Consider the following 27,067-nt stretch of genomic DNA (forward strand, 5'->3'; position numbering starts at 1 on the left):
TCACTGTCGGTGCGCGTTAGTGTCATAATGCAGTACTTCTCTTTTCTTCTCGTAGGCGGTGGCACCGCCCCGAGCAAGAGCGCGGGTACACGGAGGAGTGTTAGATATATAAGGCGCGTCTGTGTAGCTCTCTGCAAATGCGTTTGTGGCGCAATGGGTTAAACGCTCGGCGATCTATCGTCGCGGACCGAGAGGTCGTGGGTTTGATTTCCAAATTTTGCATGTTTGTGGAACTTTTTCTTCTGGTTTCTTTCTTTGTATTATGTTCTATGACGTATTTCCGTGACGGAAATACGTCAGTGAAGTCTTGGTGGACCCCGGCATAAAACACTTTCGTGTTAAAAACACCGAAGTTGCCCTTTAAGCGTCCTCCAATTTTTTTTTTCGTGCGGCTTGGATTTTTTCGTACGCTAACATCAACACCGACGGCGACACGAGTGAGGCAATACAAGCTTCGCTTGAAAAATACTGGCAAGCCTGAAGGTGCTCGAAATAATTTATTAAGACCAAAGCCTTGTGTCTCATTGTTCAGTCGACCTTCAATGCCCTTAAGCGAAAACAGTGTCGTTGAAGCGACATCATACACGATGACGACTCGATGTAGTAATTTACTTACTAAACCGACCCGCCATCGTGTATTACCTATATGCAAACGCTCACACAACAATTGTGGTGTGCAGGTCACCGTCATCGTCGTCTTCTATGAGTAAGCAAGCAACGCTCACGCAACAATTTTGATGGCTTGCGGGTCACCGTGTCAGTTAAGATGGCGCTAATTAAGCCACTCAAACCCACGACCTTCGGTGAGAGTCGAAACCTCGAATTTATGTGGGAGTCGAACCCACCACCTTTGGCGTTAATGGGAAGTTAATTAAGGCACAGTTAATTAACATAGAGTTAATTAGAGAACTCGAACACCATACCGTTGGTGGGATTCGAACGCACAACCTTATGTGTTAATTATGGCGAGGTTAATTAAGGCACACTTAATTGGAGTAGCGTCAATTTAGGCACTCGAACCCACGACTTTTCGTCGGAAAAACAATAAGTAGAAATGCATTCGAGTGAGAATGTCAAGTAATTTAATGAATATGTCTTGAGCGCGCAGGCTTTCGTCTTCACCCTCTTTGGCGTATGCCAAAGTGACTGTCAATTTGTTGTATTGTTTTTTACAGCGAAGCTGTTAAGGGCTAGTTAGCCCAGGATGATGTTCGCGTGTAGAAAAAGAAACTATCATCATTAGGATTGGCTCGAGTGTCGTCGTCTCCTTCCACAGCTGGCTGCGTGGCCGCTAATCATTCCAGCGTAGAATTTCACTTCTATTCTGTCATCGTAATGGGGAGGCCGCGTTTACTGGGGTATGACCCATTGCTTAAGGCGATATGAGCCATGCATGAGCAACTGACGACGTGTCCTAACGCGTTTGAGCAACGCCGCCGCCAACCCACTCAGGAAAGGGCTCGTCGTCGACGTGCGGATTCTAGCGTGATGGCTTCCGAAGCCCAGGCGAAACGTCAGCGAAGAGCCGCCGACCCCGAGTTGCGGGAGTTTGATGTTGAGGCCAGGCGTCAGCATCGTCTTGCTCTCCATGAACCCGACAACGGTGGTGCACGCCTCGGCAACGCTAGCGCCAACGTCCTCGGTGCGACGGCCAGGTTTCAACGCGAGTTTCTCAACCGGAACGTTCATGATAGACATGTTCTGTTGGGTGATGCCCAACAACGAAACGCCCATTCTCATCGTGGGGCGCACGAGTACTCACTCGTACAGAGTCACTCGGCATTTCTGGCGCCTATCCTCATCATTCGCGACGCGAACGGCAGCATCTTGAGACCCACTCCGATTGAAAAGTCCGCTAGTTCAGTGGGCAACACTGCGGCTGCATAGTACAAGAAGCCGCCCAGCCGGAACTTTGTAATGTAGCGGATCTTGGGGTCCGTTTCCCGGATCGCCAGCACCATCTGGTCCACCACTTCGTTGATATCGTCTCTCACAATCAAGTCGTACAGCTGTCTGGGTGTGTCCAGCCACCGCTGTATCTCCTCGGCACTGTAGTCGGCCACGACCTCTGGCGGCTGCTGCTGAAGCTCTGGCTGCGTCTCATCCTGAGCACCCAGGTTCAACGTGATCGGCGTTCTGCGAGTGGGTGAAATCAGTGACAAAATGAGAAGCATTGAACTGAGTGCACTATACGGGGTTCCAGCGACAGACCTTGATACTGATGTTACTATAATGAAATCTAGCTTCTCTGTCTATGTCGGTTGGGTACTATGGCAGCGAAAGCGGCCCTGAAACACATTTAGAACATAGTGAGAAAGCGTTGCCGATCTGTTTACGAGGCTCCTGTGAACATGTGAGCCACATATAGCCGCGCTGCATGCCCCAGGGAATTTACAATGTTGTGTCAAAAGCAGTAGAAAAATCTCTTGCTCTCCACAGCAGCGTCCGTCATCGCAAGCAGCGGAGCCCACACCAGCAATTGATTAATTTATGATTGTGAGGACATTCTCAGTAATACAATTATTATTCATTTGGGTAAAATAAATAAAATGTATATGTCTGCGATCTCAGAAAGAGAGAGAAACCATTTCATCTCTCCAGTGACGGCCTACACACGAAAGTGTGCGTTGCTGCTTCTGCTGCGCGCTTCCTCCTATAGATTAAAATCATAGCGTAGATACTGTGGCCGCCACGGGGTGCCGCCACGAGCCAGCTCGCTGTAAAGCCCCTGAAAAAAAAAACTAACGTAGCGCCATTTGTGTCAGTGTGCAGGAACCTCCTCTCTCGTGCGTTTCGTAGTTTGTAAATCAAGTTAGTTGAGGTGCGACGCCCGTGGAGCCTGGCCCTTGGCCGGAAAGATGGGCTTGTGGAATTATCCCGCTAGGGCCACAAGGGCGGTGTGGTTCGTGTGTGAGGGAGGTTTGAGAGAAGGAAACATGCGAAAAGGTAACGTTGAGCACGACAATGGAATGTATGTAGAAGCAAGGGGCGGGATTTGTGTCGTGCCTGAAAGTGTGAAAAATATGCGGTAGTTAATCAGTCAATATACTGATGTGCTCGCACTGGGTGTTTACATGCATGACATAAGGCCCGTGAAAAAGAAACCTATTTTTTCAGCGTCTTTAAACTGAGAAGTTTATGCCGATGGTGTGGTTACGACTTGTTCAATATTTTAGGGGTACACGGTGTCACAGAAGTACTTTATAGGAGATTTAAGTAAGCTAAACACTTGTACTGGCAAAAATCATTCCCGTAAGCAAGCAGGGCCGGACGTGAGCACGTTTGCATGTAGACACGCTCAGCGTTGAAGCTCCTGAAGGCAGCGCCACTGCGCTGGAAATAGACATCCGGGTAAGCTCGTAGTTTCCTTGTGGACACCTTATAGGCGTTGCCGCAGCTTCTGGGAGCTTCTAGGAGAGGAGGCAGAGGCAAAGGAGTGAAGTTGGCGCTACTTTAGTTTTTTTTTTTTTCAGGGGCATTATCTCGCTGCTGAGACGTTCAACCTTAGGGCGGGGCCAGTGGGGCAGTCCCTTATTGCGGGGAACTAAATTCACTGGAACCTGCAAAGTACTGCAACTACCGGAGCGCGCGCAGGCAACACAATTACACAAAAGGCAAAATCCGACCTCGTCGATGGCTCATACGCGCGGCGTGTGCGAGCGATGTGTCTGCGTGTCCGTTCCGGCGCGGCGTGGACGATCTATGGCTGAAAGTGATCACCTGACGGCAACTGACCAATCGGTGGCGCAACGGCGAAGAGAAAAGGGCTGCGGTACTTTCCAGGTTCCAGTTACTTTACTGGGAACTGCACCCTTAACGCCCTCTTTCCGTCTCCTCTGTAGCCGCGTTTACATGAATGCGACAGAAGCGTATCGTAATAACTTTCATGCATATCGCACTCAGGTAAACGAAGTGATTCGCTAGGAAGGCGTATCGATCAAATGCCCCAAACAGGGGCAGTTTGAGATGAAAAATGCGTATTTCAGCGGTCCATGTAAAAAGAAGTGTATAGTATCAGGAATTATGCGACCACATTCACTGCGGAATGAAAACCAGCCAAATAGCCGGCGGCTGCCGCACTGCGGTAGATCAAAACAAAAATTGCGGTTGACGGATCAGGCCGCACGCGATTTCTTCTCACCCATGAGTACATTAATTACACGCGTTTAAACAGTTATCTTCTTTGTCAAAAATAAATGAAATCAACCTGGGTGCGTTACTTGTTTTGCGGCGTTAAGGTAGTCAAGTACAATGGGAGGAAGTACAAGTCGAGACGGCCTCTCTTGGCTACCACTGGACATGGGAATTCACTGGAAATTTTAATACCCTGATACAATATAATACTTTCCCACAAAATTAACGTCGTGTAAATTTGTACACGTGGACAAATGAAGCAGACCCTGACGAAATGTAGCAGACACTCTACATATACTTTCGATGAATGCAGAACGTGGCCGCAAAAGCACGCTTACCGGAAATGAGATCACATATTAGACACTAGATGGCGCTAGCTGGCTGGACAGGAAAATGCGCATTCATGTAAACGGTGGCGTATGGGCATATCCGATACGGTAAATGAACATGATACGCTTCTACCCTAACCACGTTTACCCATGTAAACGTGGCTTGGGTAGCTTCTAGTGCCCTTGCGTAAATGAAAGGAGAGAGAAAGCTGCTCAACCTTCAGGTAACCACGTCTACCTTCACTTCGCAAAATGTTTGCGGCAGGAAGCTCTCGAGGCGGCGTAATCTAATAGTGATGGCATTATATCATTAGTAAAAAAAAAAAGGTTTCAGGGTCTCTCTAAAAGCAATGTGAGAATGATGGTTGTCGTGCATCAGATTTGGCTAAATGTCATTCTTTTAGCTTGGAACGTTTCTCCTGGCTAACTTTTTAAAACTCTTTTGGGTCTCGTACGCTTATAAGCGGTGGGCTAACACTTTTTTTCATAAAGTTACCATAATAATTTATTGCACAATCAACTTATTGCGAGACTGCCTTGCGTTCTGCACCAGGTCGACCCCCGCATAAAGTTAGAACTGATGAATGTCCTAACTTGAATATTTCAGCGAGTTTTACTCCACACATCCTTCTTACTAGAAGCGCCTTACCGCTGTTATTGTGAGTAATTAGGTGTTCTCCTAGCTGCTTCGAAACTAATAAGCGAACATTGTGGAGAACTGCTGCAAAAATTGTATCCCACAATTTATTTTATTTTTCTTCTGTTAGTCTTGTATTACTTTGCTCACTTCTCTTTGTGACTTGTGGTCAGGAGGGAATAAAGAAATAAACCCACACACGGAAGTTATTTCAATAATCAATATCCGCGATGTTTACGGAAACCAATTTTTGGTTTCGTGGTCGAATTGGAATTCTAGGAGGCCGGGGATGAAACAAAAGCAGCGATTTGGTGCTGTTTGTTCTGAGATATTCAATGTGTCATACATACTTTGCTCCAAATAATCAGAAAATGCCGAGTAACAGAGGCAAGAATACTAATTACGCCTTCTTCAGCCAGTGGCACGCAATTCTCATCCTGTCTATCATATACCTCGTGATACCAGCACTGGAAACCTTTTTAATAGCGATGACTTGTTTGTGGAAAGTGTGGGCGTATTTATCCAGTCTCTGTCAGGATGGCCGGTCCTAATGTAGCCTACCTTCTCATCGGTGAGACGTTAACAAACAAACAAACAAACAAACAACAAACAAACAAACAACAACAAAGCTTACTTGTATGCAATGGGCTCTACGGAGACAAAATCCACACCCTTTCCTCGGCATTCTCGTCGCAGTCCATCGAGCATCGACACCAAGGCGTACTTCGTCATGCAGTATGGCACTCCCATTGGCATCGTGACGTGCCCTGGAGTAAAGCAAAAACACACCAAATCGTTGTACCTTGTTTGCGGCACGAAACCCGGAAACGAATTCACAAAGCTTTTCTCTTGTAAGTGGGCCCTACTGTTGGTCGTTCACCTTCACTGATACTTACAGTGTCAGAAATGGCTGTAATTCTTGCAGTATGGACAAGTCAAGCGCAATAACTTTTTGTGAATACATGCCCTGTTTTCTACCCTTGAGCGCCTTGAAGATCTCAAATTATCGTCTTTAATTGACTATTTCAAACTGTTAAGTGTTTATTATGTCTTTAACACACGTGAAATGCAAGAAAATTTGCTGTTTCTTTATTTCTTTCTTTTCCTTTTCTGGCTTTCTTTCTCCCTTTCTTTCTTTCTCTTTCTTTTTCCTTTCTTTGAAGCCAGTCAGGCGTTGCACATGAGTCGGAGTTTGCTTCTCCGATTAATAATAAGCTTCGTGAGGTCGTTGGTCGCGTTGGCACCACAATGATCTATTAAATGACTTGCCCTCAGGTATTGGATACTACTTTGGTACAGTGAAAAACACGTCCCTAGATGTGCATGAATATCCTCAGACATGGACTCGTGTAGTCTATTTTCGAGAGCGAGTGATAAAAAAAAATTGCTATAGAAAAGCTGTGACGCGAACGGCACATGTGTCTAGTCTTCCACCCTGCACAGGGGAGGACGAATAACTGTATTTGAAAACAATAACTGGAAGAATGGGAAAATAACGGAACTGCGTGTGAGAGGCGCATCGGCACAAAAACATTTGCTGCCTTGCTCGAAAAATTTGAATGCTCTGGTTAGTCAGAAGATGGCGCAATTTTTATTTAGCGGCCTCACGTTTAAAACTTTCTTTTTTGTAATTCATTCAGAGTAACGCTTTGTTCTCAATAATTTCAATAACTGAGGCAAACTTCGCCTAAATGTATTTATAGAAGAATAAAGAACTCACTTTGCCTTGGGTAAGAATTTGCTATGGGATATGTGCACTTTTTTCTTTACCGTTGCAGCCTCATCTTTTCCGACAGTATTAGAACACCTTGTGGAGACAAGGTCCCGTGCTAGCCTTGTTATGACGTAACAATATGTTTTCATGGCTGACATTTCTATATGCTGAATAAACAACGCGAAAGGCCCGACGCACCAAGAGCAACAGCCCAACGCGCTAAGAGCGCTCTGATTTTATTGCACGAATAAGGACCTTCTTACATGTATGGTGTACACATGCAGGCTCTCCGAAGCCATATAAAAAACTAGCAAAACCTGAAAATAGCAGCAACCATGCGCCAACCGTCGACACGCCACACTTGCACGACAAACAATGAAAGGACGTGAGCGACTTCGCACTGTTTGCCCATCGCGTCGTTCGGCGTTAGTCGGCCCAAACCCATAACCCCTTTGAACACTGAGATCATTTTCCTGTCAGACCGATTTACCGTTAGGAAAAAATATAATCCTAATACATTAAAAACCTGTTCCCTGAACAAATCTAAAACGCGCAGTGAGGATGCAAACATTCATGTCGTTATCCTTACCAAATGGGCTAGTGACGACAATCATGCGTCCTTTGCTCTTTTTCAGCATCGGCAGGAACTTCTTGGTGACCCTCAGCGTTCCGAAGACGTTCACGTCGAATATCTTGATGATGCTCCCCATTGTGAGCCACTCCAGCAGGCCATTGTTCCGTATGCCAGCGTTGGCGACTACAGACCAGAGGACTGAAATGTTTGCAGAAAACAATGCTTCAGTGTTGAGTGTGTTTAAGGCCAGCAGTACGTAAAAATGGAATGATACAGGTGAAAACCGCAGTTATGAAGGAGAAGTAGAACTCTTAACGAGGCTGAGGCCGGTTGGCTGCACTATACTCTGCGCAAGGGGAGGGAGAAGAAAGATCAGATGACATTATGAAGAGAAGCGTTTGGCGGGATGCAAAAAAGTAATAAAAGCGTCGCAGCGTTTAATGAAATCTATCTGCCTCCGCGATTCCATGTAACCAAATAATGAAAGCTGGAGAGTGTGTGAGAGAGTGCCGGCAAGCATTGTGCCTCCCCTGGTGGCACTTGCCAGCTAGCGCTCTTCCTCGTCACTGCAATTGTTTTATGTGCGCAAGCTGAGTAATAAAATAATAAAATACAACAGAGCCAACAAAATCTATATACAGCGATAATGTTCGTTTGTGGTGTTGACAAAGTGTTAAATTTGGCTGGTTGGTACATACGTATATCATATAGGCGAAGAAAATGCGCTCTAGAGCAGAACAAGGGGAGACGACACACAGGAGCGCTTTTACATAGTTTTCACGGTCGTCACAACCGGGGCGCATGGGATAGGTGACTGCCATTACGGAGAACTATCTGACGCGTGGTGCCGGCCTTTGCTGCGTGTGCCGGGTGCGATACTTTCGCGTTGTGCGCGTTCTAACAGTACAGCGTCGCAATGCCGATGTGTTCCATGATCGGCTATAGTGCGAGAATCAAGTCTGCCGCACAGAAGAACATGGAGCCAGGAACCGGGCTGTACTGCTTACAGAAAGTGATAACTTGCCAATGAGAGCGCACGAACGTGTTGTCGGAGGAGCGTCGGCGTCTCTGGCTCGTTCGCATAAACAGGAAACATGCAAAGAACCTGGTCCGTGTGTGTGGTCGCTATTTCAGTTGAGGTAAGCAACACAGTCAACACTCAAAAAATTAGCTAGCTCTTACAATCGCCTGCAAACGCACCCGTCACGGTGCTTACAGTCCTTTGTGATCTAACCCTGACACAGGAGCTCTTCGGGTAGCGTTCGAGCCCGTTCCGGACCGGTTGCTGCTGCATGAGCACCGTCGATTGCGATCCATGCATCGCAAGCGAGCTAAAAGGTTAGTGCCTGTGCCATCATACTGAGTTAAACCAGCTCGATGAGCATTGTTTGTAATGCGTGTCGCAGCCACCATACCTGCCAGATAGCGATTGAAAAATGTTATCTGCATCGGGCTAGATCGTGATCGTGAGTGACTTCTGTAATTTTACGCTGTGCATGGCAGCTTGCAACAAGACCGTTTACGCGCTAGAGTTGCAATGTCAAACGAAGCAGCGCGCCAGGATTTACCCAATCCGAGAGAGTGAGGCTCGTTCGTGGCAAGTTCGCTAATGTTTCATAATTTGCAGGGCAGCCAGCGAGTCTAATGAATGACATAAACCCGCACTGTCCAACACAGCAACGGCGCGGGACTGGGCGTTAAGTCTACGGCTCGATACAAGCGCGCCAAGGATCGGAAGGTGAAAAAAGCGGTAGCCGCAGCGGCGACCACAGCGAGAACTCAGCCGGCAGAGGATGACCTTCGCCTGGTATGTTCGATGCAAATGACCACTCCTTGCAAGAGACGTCTGCTGAATGTTGCAGCTTGACCACTTCATTTACAGGTTTGTTTGCTCACAAAGTACCTCTCGATCCTGTAAATAGCAACACCTCTTTTAGCTGGATTTTCATGCCCCCAAATTACTTTTTTTGTACAGAAGCTGCTGTACAAACTGAAGTCCCCATGGCTTACATTAACACATTGGAGGAGGACAGGAGGACGCTTGTATTAGATCTTCGGGAGGTCGAGGAACAAAAAGAAAGCTTGAAGTGACGGAAGCTTCCCTCCGAGATGACCCGGGCAAAGTTGTCTTCTACACTGGCATGCCTAGTATTTCTGGGCTCCTTGCTGTTTTTCAGATTGTTGAGTCTGTTGTGAAGCAGACACAATAAAACGGCCTCTGGGAATTCCAGGAGTTCATTGTGTCCCTAATGAAACGAAAGTGGAATTTTTCACCGGAAGACCTAGGCTACAGGTTCGCTGTATCCGATTTCACTGTCAGCTGAATTTTTGATAAGTGGTTAAATGCTGCCTTCTGGAGGCTGAAGTCCCAGATTTTTTGGCCGTCTAGGAATTGTATTCAAAAGACCACGCCACAAGCTCTTGTAGACTCGTTTGGCTCTAAAGTTGCCATGATTATTGAGTGTTTCGAAGTTAAAATTCAACGGCCATCGTCCCTATAGAGCCGCGTAGTGAGACTGAGACTTGGTCACAATACAAAGCCAGCAATAGAGCAAAATATTTGATTGGAATCAGCCCTCAGGGTGTCATAACCTATATTTCAGAGGGATGGGGTGGCACAACACAGATAACTGTGGCATACTTGACATGTTGACGCAGGGTGATGTTGTGTTGGCAGATCGTGGGTTTAACATTGCAGACACTCTTGGTCTTTACTATGTACGGTTGCACGTACCTGTCTTCGCGAAAGGAAAAAATCAGCTGACAGCTTTAGAGATTGACAACATCAGAAAGCTTGCTAGTGTATGTATCCATGTGGAACGAGTAATTGGCTTTGTGAAACAAATTCATCATTATGAAGGCTGTTCAACCAATCAATTTTGTTTCACGTCGGCAGGATGACCCAGTTGCACCCCTGGACAAAATAGTTACTGTTTGTTTTGCTTTTTGTAACCTCTTTCCATCTGTAGTTCAGCAAACAAGAAGGAACCTGTATAAACACTTTCGATTCCCAATTATTTATTGATGAGACTTGTCATCATGCAACAAAATTCTGCGGCAACCCGCAAAAAGGATAGCAGTAATGCATAAATAGAAATTGTGCCATGTGGCCACATGTACCAAATTGCTACAAGGGAAACCATCAAAGTTTCCTCAGAAGTAGAGCTTCACAGTTAGGAATAATTGGTCACACAGACAGCATCACCATGTAATCCTGATGCGATCCTGAAACCCATAACCTCCGCCTTTCCTCTTACGCTTACGTAGGATCCCTTTTTAAGCCTCAGTGTTTCCACCTTTTTGCAAGTTTTTTTTGAAGGTTCAGATAGTTTAGATGATTAATACAAATTTTGTGTCTTTACATGGCTGTGGATGTATATAAAATGCTGACTTGTTTGTTCTCCGCTTAGTGAATCGAATGGCCAGTCACAAATAATTTGCACAGTGACTGAACTTCAGTTACCTTATTTCTTTTGATAAGGCCTTGCAGCCAGAATTCTATGATTACCCTAACAATTTATCAAAATAACTAGGTGTGCTTGAGTTTTGGGTGTCTCTATTAACATGTAATGCTGTAATGCTATTAACTCTAATGCTGATGTTGCGGTCATTATTGGTAATTATCTGCACTCACTCTGTGTCAACAACAGAGGCCAAGGTTAAAGTGTGGTCGTCACATAATGACAACCACAGCGATTTAATGGGTTGAAGTTTCTTCAGAGCAGCTAAAGATGTATGATGTAGCCAAAATATACCTTTCGAGCAAGTATATGTATCCATCGCAGCATTGTTCACATGTAAATAAATTGCATGACGAAGTGTTTTATTTGCAGAGTATAATAGAATAAAACAAATATGCATATTTATACAATGAGCTAAATAAATATGTTACAGTAGTGGGCTGTGTACCTTATTAGACTAAAGATACCCGCGGTGGTGGCATAGTGGTGTTACATTGCTGAACCCGAGGGTGCGGAATTGAATCCTGGCAGGCCACGGCTAGGTCACATGGTTAGGTTTTGTGGTGCAAGTTAAAAGACTTCGAGTGGTGAAAATTAATGCGCCACACTAGATCGTGGCTCATAATATATTGTTTAGGCATGCTATACCTTAGAATCGACGTAATATAAAAGTAGTATTCTTGGATGAATGTTATAAAATGACTTAAAGCACAAATCGAAAGTTCTAACAAATAGACCAGAATAAATTAAATCACCAGTAAGTCTTAATGTGCATGAAGGCAGAAACCAAGTAACATCCCTGGATGGACATAATATAAGATGAGAACACAAAAATTTTAATTCTATTAAATCAAACATAAGTGCAATGACTACAGCGCCTCATTAGCGCAAGCTCAGAAACATGACAGCATCCCAATGTACAAGAAAAAAATGAGTATGCCACTACTAAAACAAACATGCTACAGTGTCTTAAGTACTGCATTTCTGTTAACCAGAGTGTGCACTGGGTATAAGACAGTTTTACTTAAGCAGGATGCCGGGTTAAGAAAACTGCACCATGCAAACCACAGAAGGCTTATGCACATAAGAAAAACAAAATGGCACAGTCCTGCAGAGGTATGTTTTGAACAAGTATAGAGCAGGATTTGGCTGCAGCGAGTAAATCACAGTTGGCTGCTGTCCGAGCTGGTTCAATCTTCGCAAAATCACTGCTTTTGCTTGGCACATTCATGTGAGGGATTTTTTGGAGTGGGTGCTTCCTAGGTTGAAGAAAAATAAATTAGCGTTTTGTCCCTTGAAATGCGTCATATTTTACTCGCCGAGTGCCTACAGCTGGTGACAACTGAAGATGTGGTGTATCAAATATGGATCACTCCCCACTAAGCCTATTATTTGGATCTGTTGCGGCGCTACGGTACACCATAAGGAAACAAAATAAATTTGACATTGTTGTGTATCTTTGGTTTTTTTCTAGTGACCTCGTCCATAACGCCGCTACTTAATCTGTAGCCCTTTCCAAGTCAATGAGGATGTGTGTAGATGCGCCAGGCAATTGTGATCGCTAATTCTTTTGACGTCGTGGTGGAGGCGAACTCCTTTCCAATATCGACCTCATTAACTATGTTGTTGAGCGCGGAAGCATGAAGGGCGGACACAGTGTGGCTTTTTGTGCGGAACTTGTATCAAATTGTTGGGTTGTCACCCGTTGCCGTGTCACTAAGCGAAAAAAAGAAGCTTCTGTAATTTACTTTTGAAAGCGCCTCGAAAGATCTCTGATAATGACGCATCGGCATTTTTAACTGCTACGAAGCTCGCTGATGTCTACGAAAGTGTGTTCCGCATCAGAGACATGATGTATAATGCTTGCACACAGGGAATGGCAGTCGCGAAAAGCACCGATATGTGTTTGGTGCGTCTTTAGTTCGCTTCAGATAGACAAGTGAGAGGTTGTTGCGTGGTGTGATAACTTCGACAACGTTTCAGAATAATAAGCAGGTGTTTGTCATGTGAAAATATGGCGGGTGAAGCTTGTTAAACACTAAGGCAGGGTATTTATTCAATCATATAGGTGCTTTATCGTTTCATTGTTTCTTTGTTGTAGGTAAGGTACATCTTCTATTTGCAGGTATATGTCTAAATATGCAGCCGTCTTAATGCGAGAATAGTTAAAACGAGTGAGGACGCAAGCGTTCTTCTAAAAACTGTAACCAGCGCCGTGATTTTCAAAGCACCTCTGCCTTTGTAGTGTAATAAAGAAAAAGGCAGCTGGCATGTGGTCATTTTTTTTTCTTGTTTTGTATCATACAGGTCGCATCGTAGAATAGGAAGAAGCCGAAAGAGAGAGGTACAAATTGCCAAGTTGTGGTGTTGGTGTGGACGCGAGTACTGCCAGTAGTGTGAGTTAGCATCTAACAATTTATTGGGCAAACTGGTGCGCAGTAAGGCAGGCAACACTCGAATCAAAACGATAGCTGCAAGCGTGTACTGCACACTCATCGGTCATCGAATCAAACTTGACCGGTCGAGGTAGTCCGCTGTGCATCACCGTATATATTGCTGAGTAAAATGACTCTTGCACGCCTACATTCGATGATGTACAATAGTACTCACGTTACACACAAAACTGATTAGACAAGCCCTTACCGCGACGTAATGCAGGCTAACTTTGGTCATTTTTGGAAACCGTATATGCACGTTTAGCGTCGAGGGATGGTCACCAGCAAAAGGTAAAAAAAAGGAAAAAGAAAAATGAGCGTGACAAAATTTTACCGGGTTTTCTTCTTTATTTTTCTTTTTATCTTTTTTTATTATTTTGTTTATTTTGTTATATATGCATTCTATTTTTCTTGCATTTTCTTTGTCTTGTTTCCTTTCCCCAGTCACTCCATCTCTCTCTCTCTTAAAATTTATTTCCTTGTTTAACCTTTTCGGTGCCATTTAACAAAACTGAACATGCACCAATCAGACCAAGCCACTGTTCTTAAGATATGCAATCCTACACTCGAGGTAATGCAAACGTCTCTAGAGACGAGCCGCAGTTAGTCGCACGCGGAGCTTTGAAGAATACGGCCCAGTATCCGAAAGATTGCGAACACTATAAGATAGCGGTAAAGTACGCACCTCTGGAACCCAGTGCTTGCTGGACGCTTTCGAACGCCGCGTCAACTTGCTCAGCCTTGGTGATGTCCAGCTGAAGCACCGTCACATTTCGCAGTTTGCCGAGGGTCTTGGCACCCTCGCTCTGGGAGTCGAGGCATCCGGCGAATACCACGAAGCCGTCTCGGCTCAGTCGAGTAGCGAGTGCGTATCCAAATCCAGTGTCACAACCTGGAAGCCAGTTTCATCAATTCAGAAGCATCGTTTATCGGGAGATCAAGTTTCAGCTCGCTTTCAGTAAGCATTCTAATTCATATTAAATGCAAAGATTCTTTCCTGAGGGGACCGCTCAACGAAGCTGCATAAATATATGTGTAGTTACTGTTGGGAGCCGCGACAGGACGCTTTTCACTGGTGGCGAAATGCAAGAAACGCTCGTGTATATTGATGTGGTCGCACCTTAAAGAACCCCAAGTTGTCAAAATTCCTCCGGAGTCCTCCACAACGGCGGGCCACATAACCAAATCATCGATTTCCGACGTTAACGCAGTTGCCGGAGTTTCTCGACAGGCCAGCGTTATGATTATGCCTGGCATCTGTCAGGACGCTTTTCTTGCTGCGAAGGAGCAGGTATCTTGGGTGCTGTGTGCCAGCAACATGTCACCTTCACGTGTCGCTAGAATACCATATGAGGAGCCGGAGCACAACGCTAAACTCTGTCATTCCATTCAATGCAGCGTACTAAGACAAAACTGACAATTTTATTGGGAGAGCAACAGTACGGGCACTCCAGGCGCGTTCGTGAAGTGGCGCCGCGGCCGTCATGTCACAGTATCGATGGTGCAAGTGTAGCCATCAGCTGGAATGTTACTTGGCGCCCAGAGACGGTAGAGATATTCAGTGCGTTTGGCTGTAGAAATAACGAAGCCCAGCCCCCCCCCCACCCCCCCGACCTAGCTGTCATGAGAGGAGAATGCGAGAACACTCCCCTTACCCTCGCTACCGCAAGGTTGTACTACCGGTACTGATACCGTCGGTACCGCTTGGCGGCACCACATGATGTTACCACCAGTACCGATATCAACTGGAGCACCGGTAACAGATCTATCTTCTGCATCGGTGCAGACTTTTAAACAGCACTATCTCCGATATGCCCGAATACCTGTCGATTTAATCAGAGATGAAGGAGACAGCATGTTTGAAAAGCGTGCCGCACTTTATGCGCCATGCCTCAAGACTTCAAGTGTACCAGAGAACTGGAAGAATGCCAACATTATACTAATCTATGAGAAGGCAGATGCCAAAAAATTCACCAATTATAGACCCGTTAGCTTGCTTTCAGTATTGTATAAAATATTCACCAAGATAATTTCCAATAAAATCGGGGCAACACTTGACTTCAGTCAACCAAGAGAACAGGCTGACTTCAGGAAGGCATACGCTACGATGGATCACATTCATGACATTAATCATGTAATCGATAAATCTGCGGACCACAATCGACCTCTCTATATGGCTTTCATGGATTATGAAAGGGCATCTGATTCAGTAGAGATACCGGCAGTCATAGAGGCATTGCGTAATCAATGAGTACAGGAGGCATACGTGAATATCTTGGCACATATCTACAAAGATTCCACAGCTGCCTTGGTTCTTCACAAGAAAATTAGAATGTTACCTATCAATGGAGGGTTCAGGCAAGGAGACACTATCTCTCCAATGCTATTCACTGCATGCTTAAAGAAGTAATCAAGCCATTAAACTGGAAAGGCTTAGGAGTGAGGATCAACGGCGAATATCTCAGACACCTTCGCTTTGCAGATGACATTGTCCTATTCAGCAACAATGGAGACGAATTGCAACAAATGATTGAGGACCTCAATTGAGAAAGTGTAAGAATTGGGTTGAAGATGAATATGCAGAAGACAAAGATAATGTTCAATAGCCTGGCAAGAGATCATGAATTCAGGATAGCCAGTCAGCCTCTATAGAGTCTGTAAAGGAGTACGTTTATCTAGGTCAATTACTCGCAGGGGACCCTTATCATGAGACGGAAATTTACAGAAGAATAAAATTGAGCTAGAGTGCATACGGCAGGCATTGCCAAATCCTGACTTGGAGCTTACCACTGTCGTTGAAAAGAAAAGTGTACAACCATTACATTCTACCGATACTGACATATGGGGCAGAAACTTGGAGGTTATGAAAGAAGCTCGAGTACAAGTTAAGGACCACACAAAGAGCGATATGGAACGAAAAATGTTAGGCCTAACGTTAAGGGACAGGAAGAAAGCGGTGTGGATTACAGTGCAAACGGGGATAGCTGATATTCTAATTGACATTAAGAGAAAAAAATGGCACTGGGCAGGCAATGTTGTGCGTAGGGTGGATAACCGGTGCATCATTAGAATTACATAATGTGTGCCAAGAGAAGGAAAGCGCACTCGAGGACAGCAGAAAACTAGGTGGGCTGATGAAGTTAGGCAATTTGCAGGCGCAAGTTGAAATCAGCTAGCGCAAGAGAGGGGTAATTGGAGATCGCAGGGAGAGGCCTTCGCCCTGCAGTGGTGATAAAAATAGGCTGATGACGATGATGATGATGATCTCTGATATTGGCCCATGAAAGAAGCTAGAAGCATACATACGCGATATGGAAAATGGGGGAAGGGGGTGTAACTCGCCGAGAAAGACTGCAGTGTGCTGTCTGTCCATACGAACACAACTCTAGCCAACTGAAATTTTTATTAAGAGTATTTCACTTCCTTTTTCCTGCACACTTCAAGGGTATTAGTGGACATAGAATCTGCCATGCCCGCACAACATCGCACGGCCGGAATCGCAAGCTAACCGGAAGTCACACAGAATTGGTTTCCTGTCGTTTTCTGTGTCCTCGTGTTTGATTCGCACTGTCCATTTGTCACAAATTTGGCACCGCCTGAAACCAGCCGTCACGTTTCTGCTGATTTGTCCAATGTATAGAGTGGCCTGGAATAGCAATACAATGTTTGTGTTGTGTCTTCTCTTCGCCCCGTTGCGGCGGCACGAATGCATGATGAAACAGATGTGATTTATGTGCCTTCGTCCATAATTGACGCTGCCCATTACCTATGTAAGCTAGCACAAGATATTACATTGCAGAAGTGGCACCTGCCTCATTTCACTCATCATCACAGTTTCATTCACTGTACTATTCATGCAACTGTAACTGTATTCATGCAACTGTACTCTTCCCCGATGGGAACAAACAATACATTGTCGACTGCGCATGACCGCTACATTCCCTTACGCATGCTTATTTTTGATAGAAATGATTGACCGCGTCGGCTACAATGGCTGTGGTTGTGAAGTAAGAACGTTTTGAACGACTTCTGTGCTACTATTCCCTACGCGCCTCACTGAAGATGAAATCAGAGCAGCAGTGTGTTCCTGCTTTCAATAACTTTTTTGGTGCATCTTCCTCGAATACTACGAGTTCTTATAATAGTGCTTTTTGTAATTGCGCATTTCCTAATATGGCGCCCATAGTGATTGAGCCTCCTGGTGCTTCTAAAAATATTTACACTTTGTTAACCTTTCCTAGAGTCGTAAAAAATGCGTTTCTCACTGAACAATATCTTGGGTCTGTTGTTTTACAGATATCAGAGCTGGAAAAGGCCTCAAAAGCGTTGCTGTGATTGCTGAAGTTAACCGGACTGAACGATCGTGTGTGACAAAGCTGAATATTTCAATGCGTCGGCGACTGCAGTGCACGCCAATTAAACGTCTCTTTCTCTCCTTTTCTTAACCCCTTCCTACTCTGGCCCTTTCCTCCAGTGCGTGCAGGTTAGGCAACCGGGCTCAGTTTTAGGCAACCGGGCTCAGTTCAGATTAACCTCCCTGCTTTTCATTTATGCATAACTTAAGATATCGGTTTCGGCCATCTTGATATGCGTACCTTTTCATCTCTTTAAGTTTGGCCTTTCAACGTCGTACGAGCGGCATTTTGTATATTCAACTGTGGCCACATATGACGTAAAAGGAAATTTTCCTAGGCACACTCATGACGTTATAGATGGCGGAGTCGTTATTATGACGCCGAAAACTGGTCACTGTTTTTACTTCACCGATGCAAAAAGGTTCTAGAGGCACTTAAGTCTCCTTACGTGTATTGAATGCGAAATCATTCTGGGCGTGTCGACTATATCGACGTCCATACTATTTCGACGTTCATGTCTCGTGCGATTGTCACATGGCATCATCAATTGGGCATGTGATCTAGCAGCTTAAGCTTCTTACTTGACCACGTTACTATGTCACATGACTTGATCACTTGGTCATGTGCTCGAATTTGGCAAAGTCAATTTTGAGGGTGACTCAAGTCAAATGTGCGGGTGGGCCAGGTTGGTTTTAAACGTGGGTCAGCTAAATTTTAAATTTGGGTAAACTCATTCTTCAGGGTGGGTCAAGTCAACTTTGGGAGTGTGCCAGGTTGGTTTTGAACGTGGGTCAACTCAATTTTCGAATTGGGCTAAGTCAATTTTTTGGGTGTGGGCTCGGTTGGTTTTACATGACATTGAAACGTGAAGCCATCACTTAGTCACATGGGTTTCGGTACCATCGGATGTTGTTTTTTTTTCGTGATACTGTCAATTCCCTAATTGATATTTACAGGAGTGGGTTAGACCGGTCTGTAGACATTGTGTGTAGAGGCATTCACATAAGTGTACAATAGAGTAACTAGAAAGTGTTAAAGATAATGTACCCATGTTAACAGCATTGGGTTAACAGTTTGGCTAGCAAGTTCATCAAATTTGTCAACAATGGGCTGTGCGACCACCGTCTGGGCTAAAGCATTCCAGTCACGAACAGCTTGCGGGAAGAACGAAAAAGTAAATTAATTGTTAGCGCAAAAATATTCTTGGAGTATGAGGTGATGCTTATGACGGCTTTCTCTGGAAGTGTTATAGGAAATGTAGGTGTTAGAATCCACTTTAACCTTATTATGCAGGATGAGATACAAAAATTTGAGTCGGTAAAGCATCGCGACTGGTTAGGGTATGAAGGCAGATCTCGGACAGCATCTGCGTAGCGAGTCGGTGCGTCTATATCTGTTACAGATAACATGCGCGGAATTTCGCTGGACAGTCTCGAGAGTAGCTGTTTGATTTTGGCCAAACGGAAACCAGGCCATGTTCGCATATTCTAAGATAGGACTTCCATTCTCACATAGACCAAGAGTTTGGCTTCCTTCGTATATAGAGTATCGCAAAGCCCACTCTAAACACATTAGCTTTCGCGTCGCTTCGCTTGCCATGTGCTCTACATGAGCCGACCATCCTAGATCTGATGATATGACGGCATCCTGTCTTTTAATGGCAGGGTTTAGGATGTTACTATCATAACCGCTGTAACCTTACGCCTGACGTTGGATTTTCCGCTTCATGAGGCATATAATGCTTTCGCATTAATAACTGGCTCGTGCAAGTTGGCACTCACATTTTACAGCGGTGCATTCGAAAGAGAGTTCGTCCAAGCAGGCAGGCCGTCAAGCAGGCAGGCGGGGCGGATGGCCTGCTCAGGGTCATCGTACGTGGAAACGCTCGCGATTTCCGTTTAACGACGGCTGAGTGGTACCTTTGCGTTGGCGGCGATTGTGCGTGCTGTGTAAGCACACTATAGCGTGACGGTGGCTTGCGGGCACTTCTGCTCTCTCCTTCCTAAGACAAACTCTTCCTTAAGCATTCATCGATGCGTAGACAAGAATGGTATATGATGTACAGCCTCCATCTTTCGTTTAATCACACGAATTTCAAGAACCTGCTCGCAGCCTTAGGTGGCTTCTACTGCTCTCTTATTATAGAGAAGGCCGCCAGCCAAAGGCAAACAACTCTTACGAAAGAAAGGATTTGTGAATTCAGATCCAAAAAAAATAATAAAATAATAACTGGAGACCTATTTGACGAGTGCCACAGGCAACTTTTGTTTCGCACGAGCACTGTGAAGTTAAGAGCACGCACGTTTACAAAGGCATATTGAACAAGACGTCATAGCACTGCAGACCTTCACCCAAAGGACATAACTTATCGACTGCATAAATCTCTATGAGCCCCTGAAAGCAAGGTCACGTTAAGGTAATTCAGCGGATGCTACTGTTATAGCGTTTGTTAATTTGTTTGTTGTCTCCTTCTTTTACTGGGGATTGTGGCTTATATATATATATATATATATATATATATATATATATATATATATATATATATATATATATTAAAGGAAAAATGCACATGTGCTCCTTACAGATGGTCTTCAGGACAGAGTTAGACGCTCCCACGTTTCTTCCTGCACAGTTATAATTGGAGTTTCTCCACAACTCTAGAAATCCTGTCATTCCTCTCGTGTGCACATATACCCCACTCCTTCTGCCATTTCTTGTATTTTCCCGTTTGATCTGCTAATGACATCAACACTGTTAGCGGTCATAATTGAACAGAAAATGTATCCTCATTGTAAAAATAAATAAATTGATTGGTTGGTTGGTAGACTCTTGAAAAGAAGGCACTGTTGCTTAAGAAAAAAAAAGCACATTGCGTGGGCTTTGTTCGTTTGTTTTTGTTTGTAAGCTTGCTTGACTACAAATTTGTTTATTTGCGCATATATTTATTTGAATTGGCGTCCTTTATTATCTGAGGCAATGTCATTCATCTTACGATGCCTTAGAAAGCGAATGACCGAATTTCCACTAAATAAATATATGAACCCGTGCACGCAGTTCTTTTTTTTCTGGCATAGCATGGAGGTCAACGCCCGTTAAAATGGAAGAAAAAGGAGGTTTTCTCTGATAACGAATGGTCACTTGTTACATATGGAACCGTTAATAAAAGCTCACTGTAACATATGGTACCACGTACATGATTGTGGCTGCATCTACTAAGTTCTTTCAAAAAGACTGGATTTATCAGTGACGAGACAGTTATATTTCGACTACATTTCGCACAGCTGTAGGGTCGGGGTTCTTAATAGCTACCATGTCCGAAGGCTACAGAAGTTTCGGCTGAGAAAAAAAAAGACGGGAGCAAATCAGCGCTTCACCCCTGTGCACTCCAATCGATTTTGTTGAACAGCCAATCTTTGGCGTCTATTGACTGTATTTCGACGAAACGAACTGGTAATATTTTTAAAAAATCAAGGACACTACCATATAACCAGAACATCGCTTTCGGGCAATCCTGGCTTGACACAGCTCGAACGACTGTGTCAATAACCAAATCTGTGGAAGTCGAGAGCTCCAAATATTTTGCGCGGACTCAGTTCCAGTCATAGTGAGTTGTCGCTTAATCTATTCAGTGCACGTTATCTATTGTCAATTAAGTGGTATCTAAAGAAAAACAAAAAATGCAGGAGATATGGTGAATCATGTGTCGGTTTTCGAAAAAAACAGCTCAGCCAGCCATTGAGGATAGGGACTTGCTTCACGTACAGCTCATTTGTTTGGGCCATAAGGTCATGTCACGTCAACTCATAGAGTCAATAATCACGACTAAACGCCGACAAGAAGACATGAGATTTCGAGCTGAATTATCCCGTGGACTTCTGCGACCAATAACTCCTGCAGGCAATCTGCCACAACTCATTTTCATTGTGTAATATGAAGTGACAGCATTTGAATAAATTGGTATCGCACCTTTCACTGCACCTAACGCACTCATAACTATGAATGATTAACAGTGACCGAACGACGGAAGCCTCAGTCTGGTGTCAACATTTCGTCGGGGCACGTATTTGAAGCAGGATAATTTCACTGCAATATTTCGATAAATCCCGTTACGGAAATGCCCACTGTTGACACCTTCAAGTCACCATTCTTTCTGTTAACTTCTGTGGATAAACCATCACGACTCACCTGTGATCAGGACAGCTTTACCGTCGCAGGACAGATGCTTGACAAAGAAAGTCTTCCATACAAAGCCGGACAAGCAGTAAGACGCGAACAGGATGATCACCAGAGATCCTACAAGGCTCCCAAGTTCGGGAAGCAGCGGCACACGATCCCACAGGTCCCAGAAGAGCAACGTGAACACGGCGAACAGTATCCACGAAGTCCGCATGGTTGGCACGTATACCTAGACCGCAAGCACCGGAGCACAGGTGGGGTAGAGACGGCTTGCACGAGGAAAAAATGTGACCGTGTATTCAAGGGCTTCGTTACGGAAAGACGCGAGCATTGATAAACAAAATGAAAAGACAGAAAAAAGTTGAACCAAGAATGCTGCTGCGACAGCCGATCAGAATGCCAACGACTGTTCGTAAAGAACCGGTCGTCGATGGCTCCGACGAGATCCTTTAGTTGACTGCGTGAAAATGCTTGCGCAATAGCGGCCGACTAGATTTTGTACTGCCGTACCCAGCGCAGGTTCGGGCCGAATGAGACGGCGTTAAGCAGGAAGGCGTCCCGAAGGACCGTGAAAATGCTATTCGCGACATTGAAGAGCTGCCAAGAATCCGTTGATACGTTATCGCATTGCGAAGCATGAACCACCAAACAATGGCTGTGTTTTCTTTTATCCTTGGTTACGTAGACATCGTTTCCTCTCAGTGTGCGACGAAGGATGAAAACAAACTTCCCGGACATATGAAAGAAGCCGCACCTCTTACCCCGTCATCAGAGCGCCAATTATATCGATTGCTGGAGAGGTGCCTTTCTACGTTTTGTCTCTTGTTTTGAGCTTCATTTTCAACTCGGATTTCGGCTTAGCAAGTTAATTATCAGCCTTTTTTTATTTTGTCAAAGTGAATGAATAAACCCAAAAGGCATCTCGCATACGCTTCTTCACTTTCAACGAAATGTAGATGATTTCGTCAAAATGCTTAATTTAACCAATCCGTCTCGTTCTCAGGCCTTGATTACTACGTTTCTTTTCTCTTTTGGTATTTTATTTCGCTCCGGTACATTTTTCCTGCCTTTGTCTTTGCACTCAGTGTTGCCCTAAATATGTAAATATGACTGTAAAGCGAGCCCAAGAACAAGTCAAAGAATATTGCGTCATATAATTAAGGTCGGACATTGATAACAGATGCATTATCTTGAAATGAGAAATATTGAAAATATTTTCTTGATCTTGCGCATTCACATACGTGAGATGCAAATTCAATCGACTTTTTATTTAGCGTTTCGCTGTGGAACTGTGTGTCATCAATGCTACAACGGTATCAGCTCCCCATGCTTTCAGTAAAAGATGACTGCGGATTTAAAATACAGGGTGTATTTTTTCTTTGTAGCAAAGGAAAGAACATTTCCCTTCACCTCTAACTGCTACAAGTAAGTGTCCAATCCGTGGGGGGTCCACGACCCATGAGTATTCGTTTTCCTTATTCGTGATATATCCGCTCAGCGTGTGGAGGACAACATCAAGGACAACGTTAGAATCGAAAGCAAGAAACGCACCCGTTGGCAGCCACGTGGAGAACCACGAGATGTTTAGGTAATTGGAAAACCAACTCGGGCCTTCCCTCTTCAAACTTATCCAAAGAGCAGGAATGATCCTGCATAACTTGCATAAGTTCCATAGGTTGAAAGGCTCAAATTATATCCTGTTAGTCAACCGCTTAAACTACTGCGTACACATTTCTGGTAGTTATGAGGGAAAATAAAGTTCTAGTTGTCGCGTTCTCAGGGGTGGGCAGCGCGACCCGGACGAAGGACAAAAGGAGTAGCCGATACGAGCGCCGGAATTCAACCCGTTTATTTTTCAAAAAAGTGATTAGATATACACAGGATGGGATCATGTGACGCATACAAGTGGTGAAAGAGTGTCAGCCTATCTTGACCTTCAAAAACTTGTTTTTTTTTATCATGCAGGGAGCTAGAAGTCTGGCTGACGCATGCACCTGAGTTAGCATGCATAAAGTAAGCTTCTACAATCTCGCGGCTGATTTGGTTTCCATTTTTGTGCAGTACTTCAGTTTTTCGAAGCAAATGTTTCCAATGGCAAATTCTACAGTGCCCGGCCAGATTTGAGCCGCGATTGAATTCCTGATAGCGGCTTGGTGCTCCGTGAGGCGGATGTTCAGGCAACGTCCCGTCTGCCAAAAATACTTTTTGCGGCACGGAAGTGGAATGATGTACACAAATCCCACTGCGCATGCCACGAGCTGCCCTGTGTGCTTGATGAGGCAAAAACCCTTGGACGCCCGCTTACGCCCATTAACACAAGTGAATATGTTTTTTAACCCGTTCTTAGCGGAAAAGACAATTTGAACAGCGTATTTCACGGCTGCCTTTTTTAAACCATGCCCCATCTGATCTACATAAGGAATGACTGCAAACTTTCTTCCCGTTTCGATCTGCTGCTGGGGTGATTCCGCTTTTTATTTTCTTTACTAGCCCTGTAAGCATGTAAGCATGAAATGGCTACCATATGGCGTATTTTGCTGCCTGTGGTGCCACGCCTTCAACCGTGTCTCTTCTTGCAACAGTCCAACGCGCTCAGCGTCTGTCGCCACTTTTTCTTCTTGTCGCATCCAAGTGGTCGGCTGCAAATGTGCGGCCTTAGGTCCCCTGTATCTGCCTTTTGAACGTCGCTACTGGAAATTACATATAAAACTTCAGCGTACTAGAAGTTACAGCTTGAGTGACATTGTGAAGAAACATTAGGAAGAACTCAAAAGCAATATTTGTTGTTATGCGGTCCTTTACAAAGGGTTGGGGGCCGGAGACCGCATTTTCTTGAGTTTTGACTGGTTGCCTGGATGATCTCGTTTTGTTCTCGCAAGTTGCCGGCATGTTCTCATATTGAGTGCCCGGATAACGGCTCTGGATTTTGGCTCAAGGTCACTTGAAGGTCACCGACAACGGGAACTAAAATCATTTGATGCTTAAAATAAACCAGTTGTCAGTCTGCGCTCGTACCGTCTACTACCGTTGTCCTTCGTCCAGGTCGCGCTGACCACCCCTAAGAACATGTCAAGTTACCAACTCGCCGAGTTTGCTGTGTTAATCTAGTTTTCGCATTCAGCTTTAGCGCTGTAATGATTAAAAGCACAACAACAAACGGAGCACAGCGACAGCCTACAGTGCTTCTGCAAAATTGCTTCCAACAACTTGTTTTCTATAACTTGCGTCCAACAAGAAGAAAGCATGGGTAGGGTAGCCATTAAACGTGGATGACGTAAGCAGAAGGCCTGCCCGCACATACCATCGAATGCATTGCATGAGACCCTCACTACGCGTGTGTTCTAAGGGGGAACAGCTCTATTAGCGCGGAAAATGGCCTCCGTGATTGCGCACGCGCCTCCCCTCTGCCTTGGCCGTGGCCGCACACATAGGCTTCGAGATTGGCACACGCCAGCATGCGGAAATCTTGGAGGCCATGCTACACAACACCTGCTTCTCGTGTTTTATACGGAGGGTGCTCCAGGTCACTGCGCAGCCACGTATTTATTATCACTCGCTCAAGTTCTTCCTGCACCGTTCTCCTTGCTCGCGTCACCTTAACTCTAAGTTATTTGTGCTTGCCGTAATTAAATCTCAATTTATTGTGTGTACTGCTTTACAACACTTTCAGCTACGTGAAAGAACATTGAAAATAATCTGTGGCGATCAGTATGCTGAATGAGTGCTTTCACATGACAAGAAAACAATATGGTAACTCGGTTACTCACACATTTTACCTTAGCTAAATAATATAGCGGTAACTGCCATATATATTTAAAAAAAAAACAACGAAAGAACGCAGGAGATTATTACTTGTTCTTATTCCTTCCCTCAGTCGTCTCATGTGGGCTGTTGCTTCGCAGTCCATTATTTGCTACCTGCTATATCACACAATAGCCATCGTGGTCACTGCTCCGCACATTGTGCAAAAACATGTTATTATGAGAAGCGCTTCATTCAAGTAATCTTGGGCCGACATTGAATAGGACATATACATCTCAAGCAGATTTTCTTTTCTGACGAAGGAACAGCCAACACGTTAAAGTCGTGCACATTTAATTACATGTCCGCATGTCGTAACACAATAACGTAAACACTTTCGCGAACTATACGAATTACAGATAACTTTAGGCTCCACTTTCATTTTAAAACGTGATCCACTTCTACATACCTCTGACGGAATTACTAAATTTTCTAGGCGTAGCTGGCTTGTTGAATATATCTTAAACAACAGCAGATTTCTACAAAAAATTGGTTCTCAACACGACAACAAAGTTTTTGCTGTTCTTACTGATGATGTTCTACCACATTGGGGCTGGTACAGCTTAGTTCAGTTTTCAGTTGCACCAATACATTTATTTTAAATAATTACCTACGTGTAAAGGTTCTGTATTTCTGTTTTTGTCTTCCCTCTAGGTAATAAAAAATATTCGACGTTAAATCCGATAACGAAGCGCTGTTTGCTGCTCAAAATTGTCATTTTCACTAGCGCAATTATTATGTTCGACATTTTCCTTCTGGTACGCCTATATCAAAACGTGCACTGTGCAAATCATACGTAAATTCAATGTCACGCTTCTACGACGCTCAATGTGCTTGCTTGTTGGTTGTGGACATATTAGGTTGTAGGCAAAAGCATCTACACTTTTTTTACGAATTCGTCTGCTTCTTGTCGGTGTAGAAGACTTTTGCATATGATAATCAAGGGTTACTCAGACTCATTCTCCAAAGATTCAGGGCGATTTGCCAAAGCGCTCTGTCCTACCTTGGAAGTCAAGGACTCCAAAGAACTCAGGGACGCAGGACCCGAACTTCCGTCAGCCTGTTGTTTCCACACTGCACGGTAAATGTCGAGCGCGTAGCGATAGTCATCGCTACCTTGACTGTATCGATATTCATTTCAGCCTATATTTGCAGTCGGCACTCGTTATAACCAAGGTTGTTCGTTAACCTGCGATTTGCAAAGACCATGTGGGGGCCCATGTCAGCTCTCGATAAAGGAGAGACAACGTTTCTACGCTCGTCTCACGTAAGTTGAAAAGTCTAAAACAAATTCTTTTAAAAGTAATGCTGCGTGTTCAATTCAATTCAATTTACTTGCGTAACAATGGAGGAAGGCCCGAACAAAAAGTGGAAATTTTCCCACTTGACAGGGATTCGGGCTCCCTGTACAAGGCATATACAGCAAGTAGAATGATTCTGGAGTCAAACAG

At 44.5% G+C, this 27,067-nt stretch overlaps 1 protein-coding gene across 1 annotated transcript; it reads right to left on the reverse strand.

The window, feature by feature from the left end:
* Nucleotides 1–100: 100 nt before the first annotated feature.
* Nucleotides 101–26,740, reverse strand: LOC119465376 (retinol dehydrogenase 7-like). The gene is made up of 6 exons (XM_037726163.2): nt 26,620–26,740; nt 21,825–22,044; nt 13,970–14,176; nt 7,404–7,586; nt 5,735–5,867; nt 101–2,136 (listed from the first exon to the last, which is right to left on the reverse strand). Exons 2-6 carry the CDS (start codon nt 22,027–22,029, stop codon nt 1,773–1,775), a joined length of 1,092 nt encoding a protein of 363 aa, XP_037582091.1. The 5' UTR covers nt 22,030–22,044; nt 26,620–26,740; the 3' UTR covers nt 101–1,772.
* Nucleotides 26,741–27,067: the final 327 nt, after the last annotated feature.

This window comes from Dermacentor silvarum, chromosome 9 (assembly GCF_013339745.2).
Source record: "Dermacentor silvarum isolate Dsil-2018 chromosome 9, BIME_Dsil_1.4, whole genome shotgun sequence".
NCBI classification, from domain to species: domain Eukaryota; kingdom Metazoa; phylum Arthropoda; class Arachnida; order Ixodida; family Ixodidae; genus Dermacentor; species Dermacentor silvarum.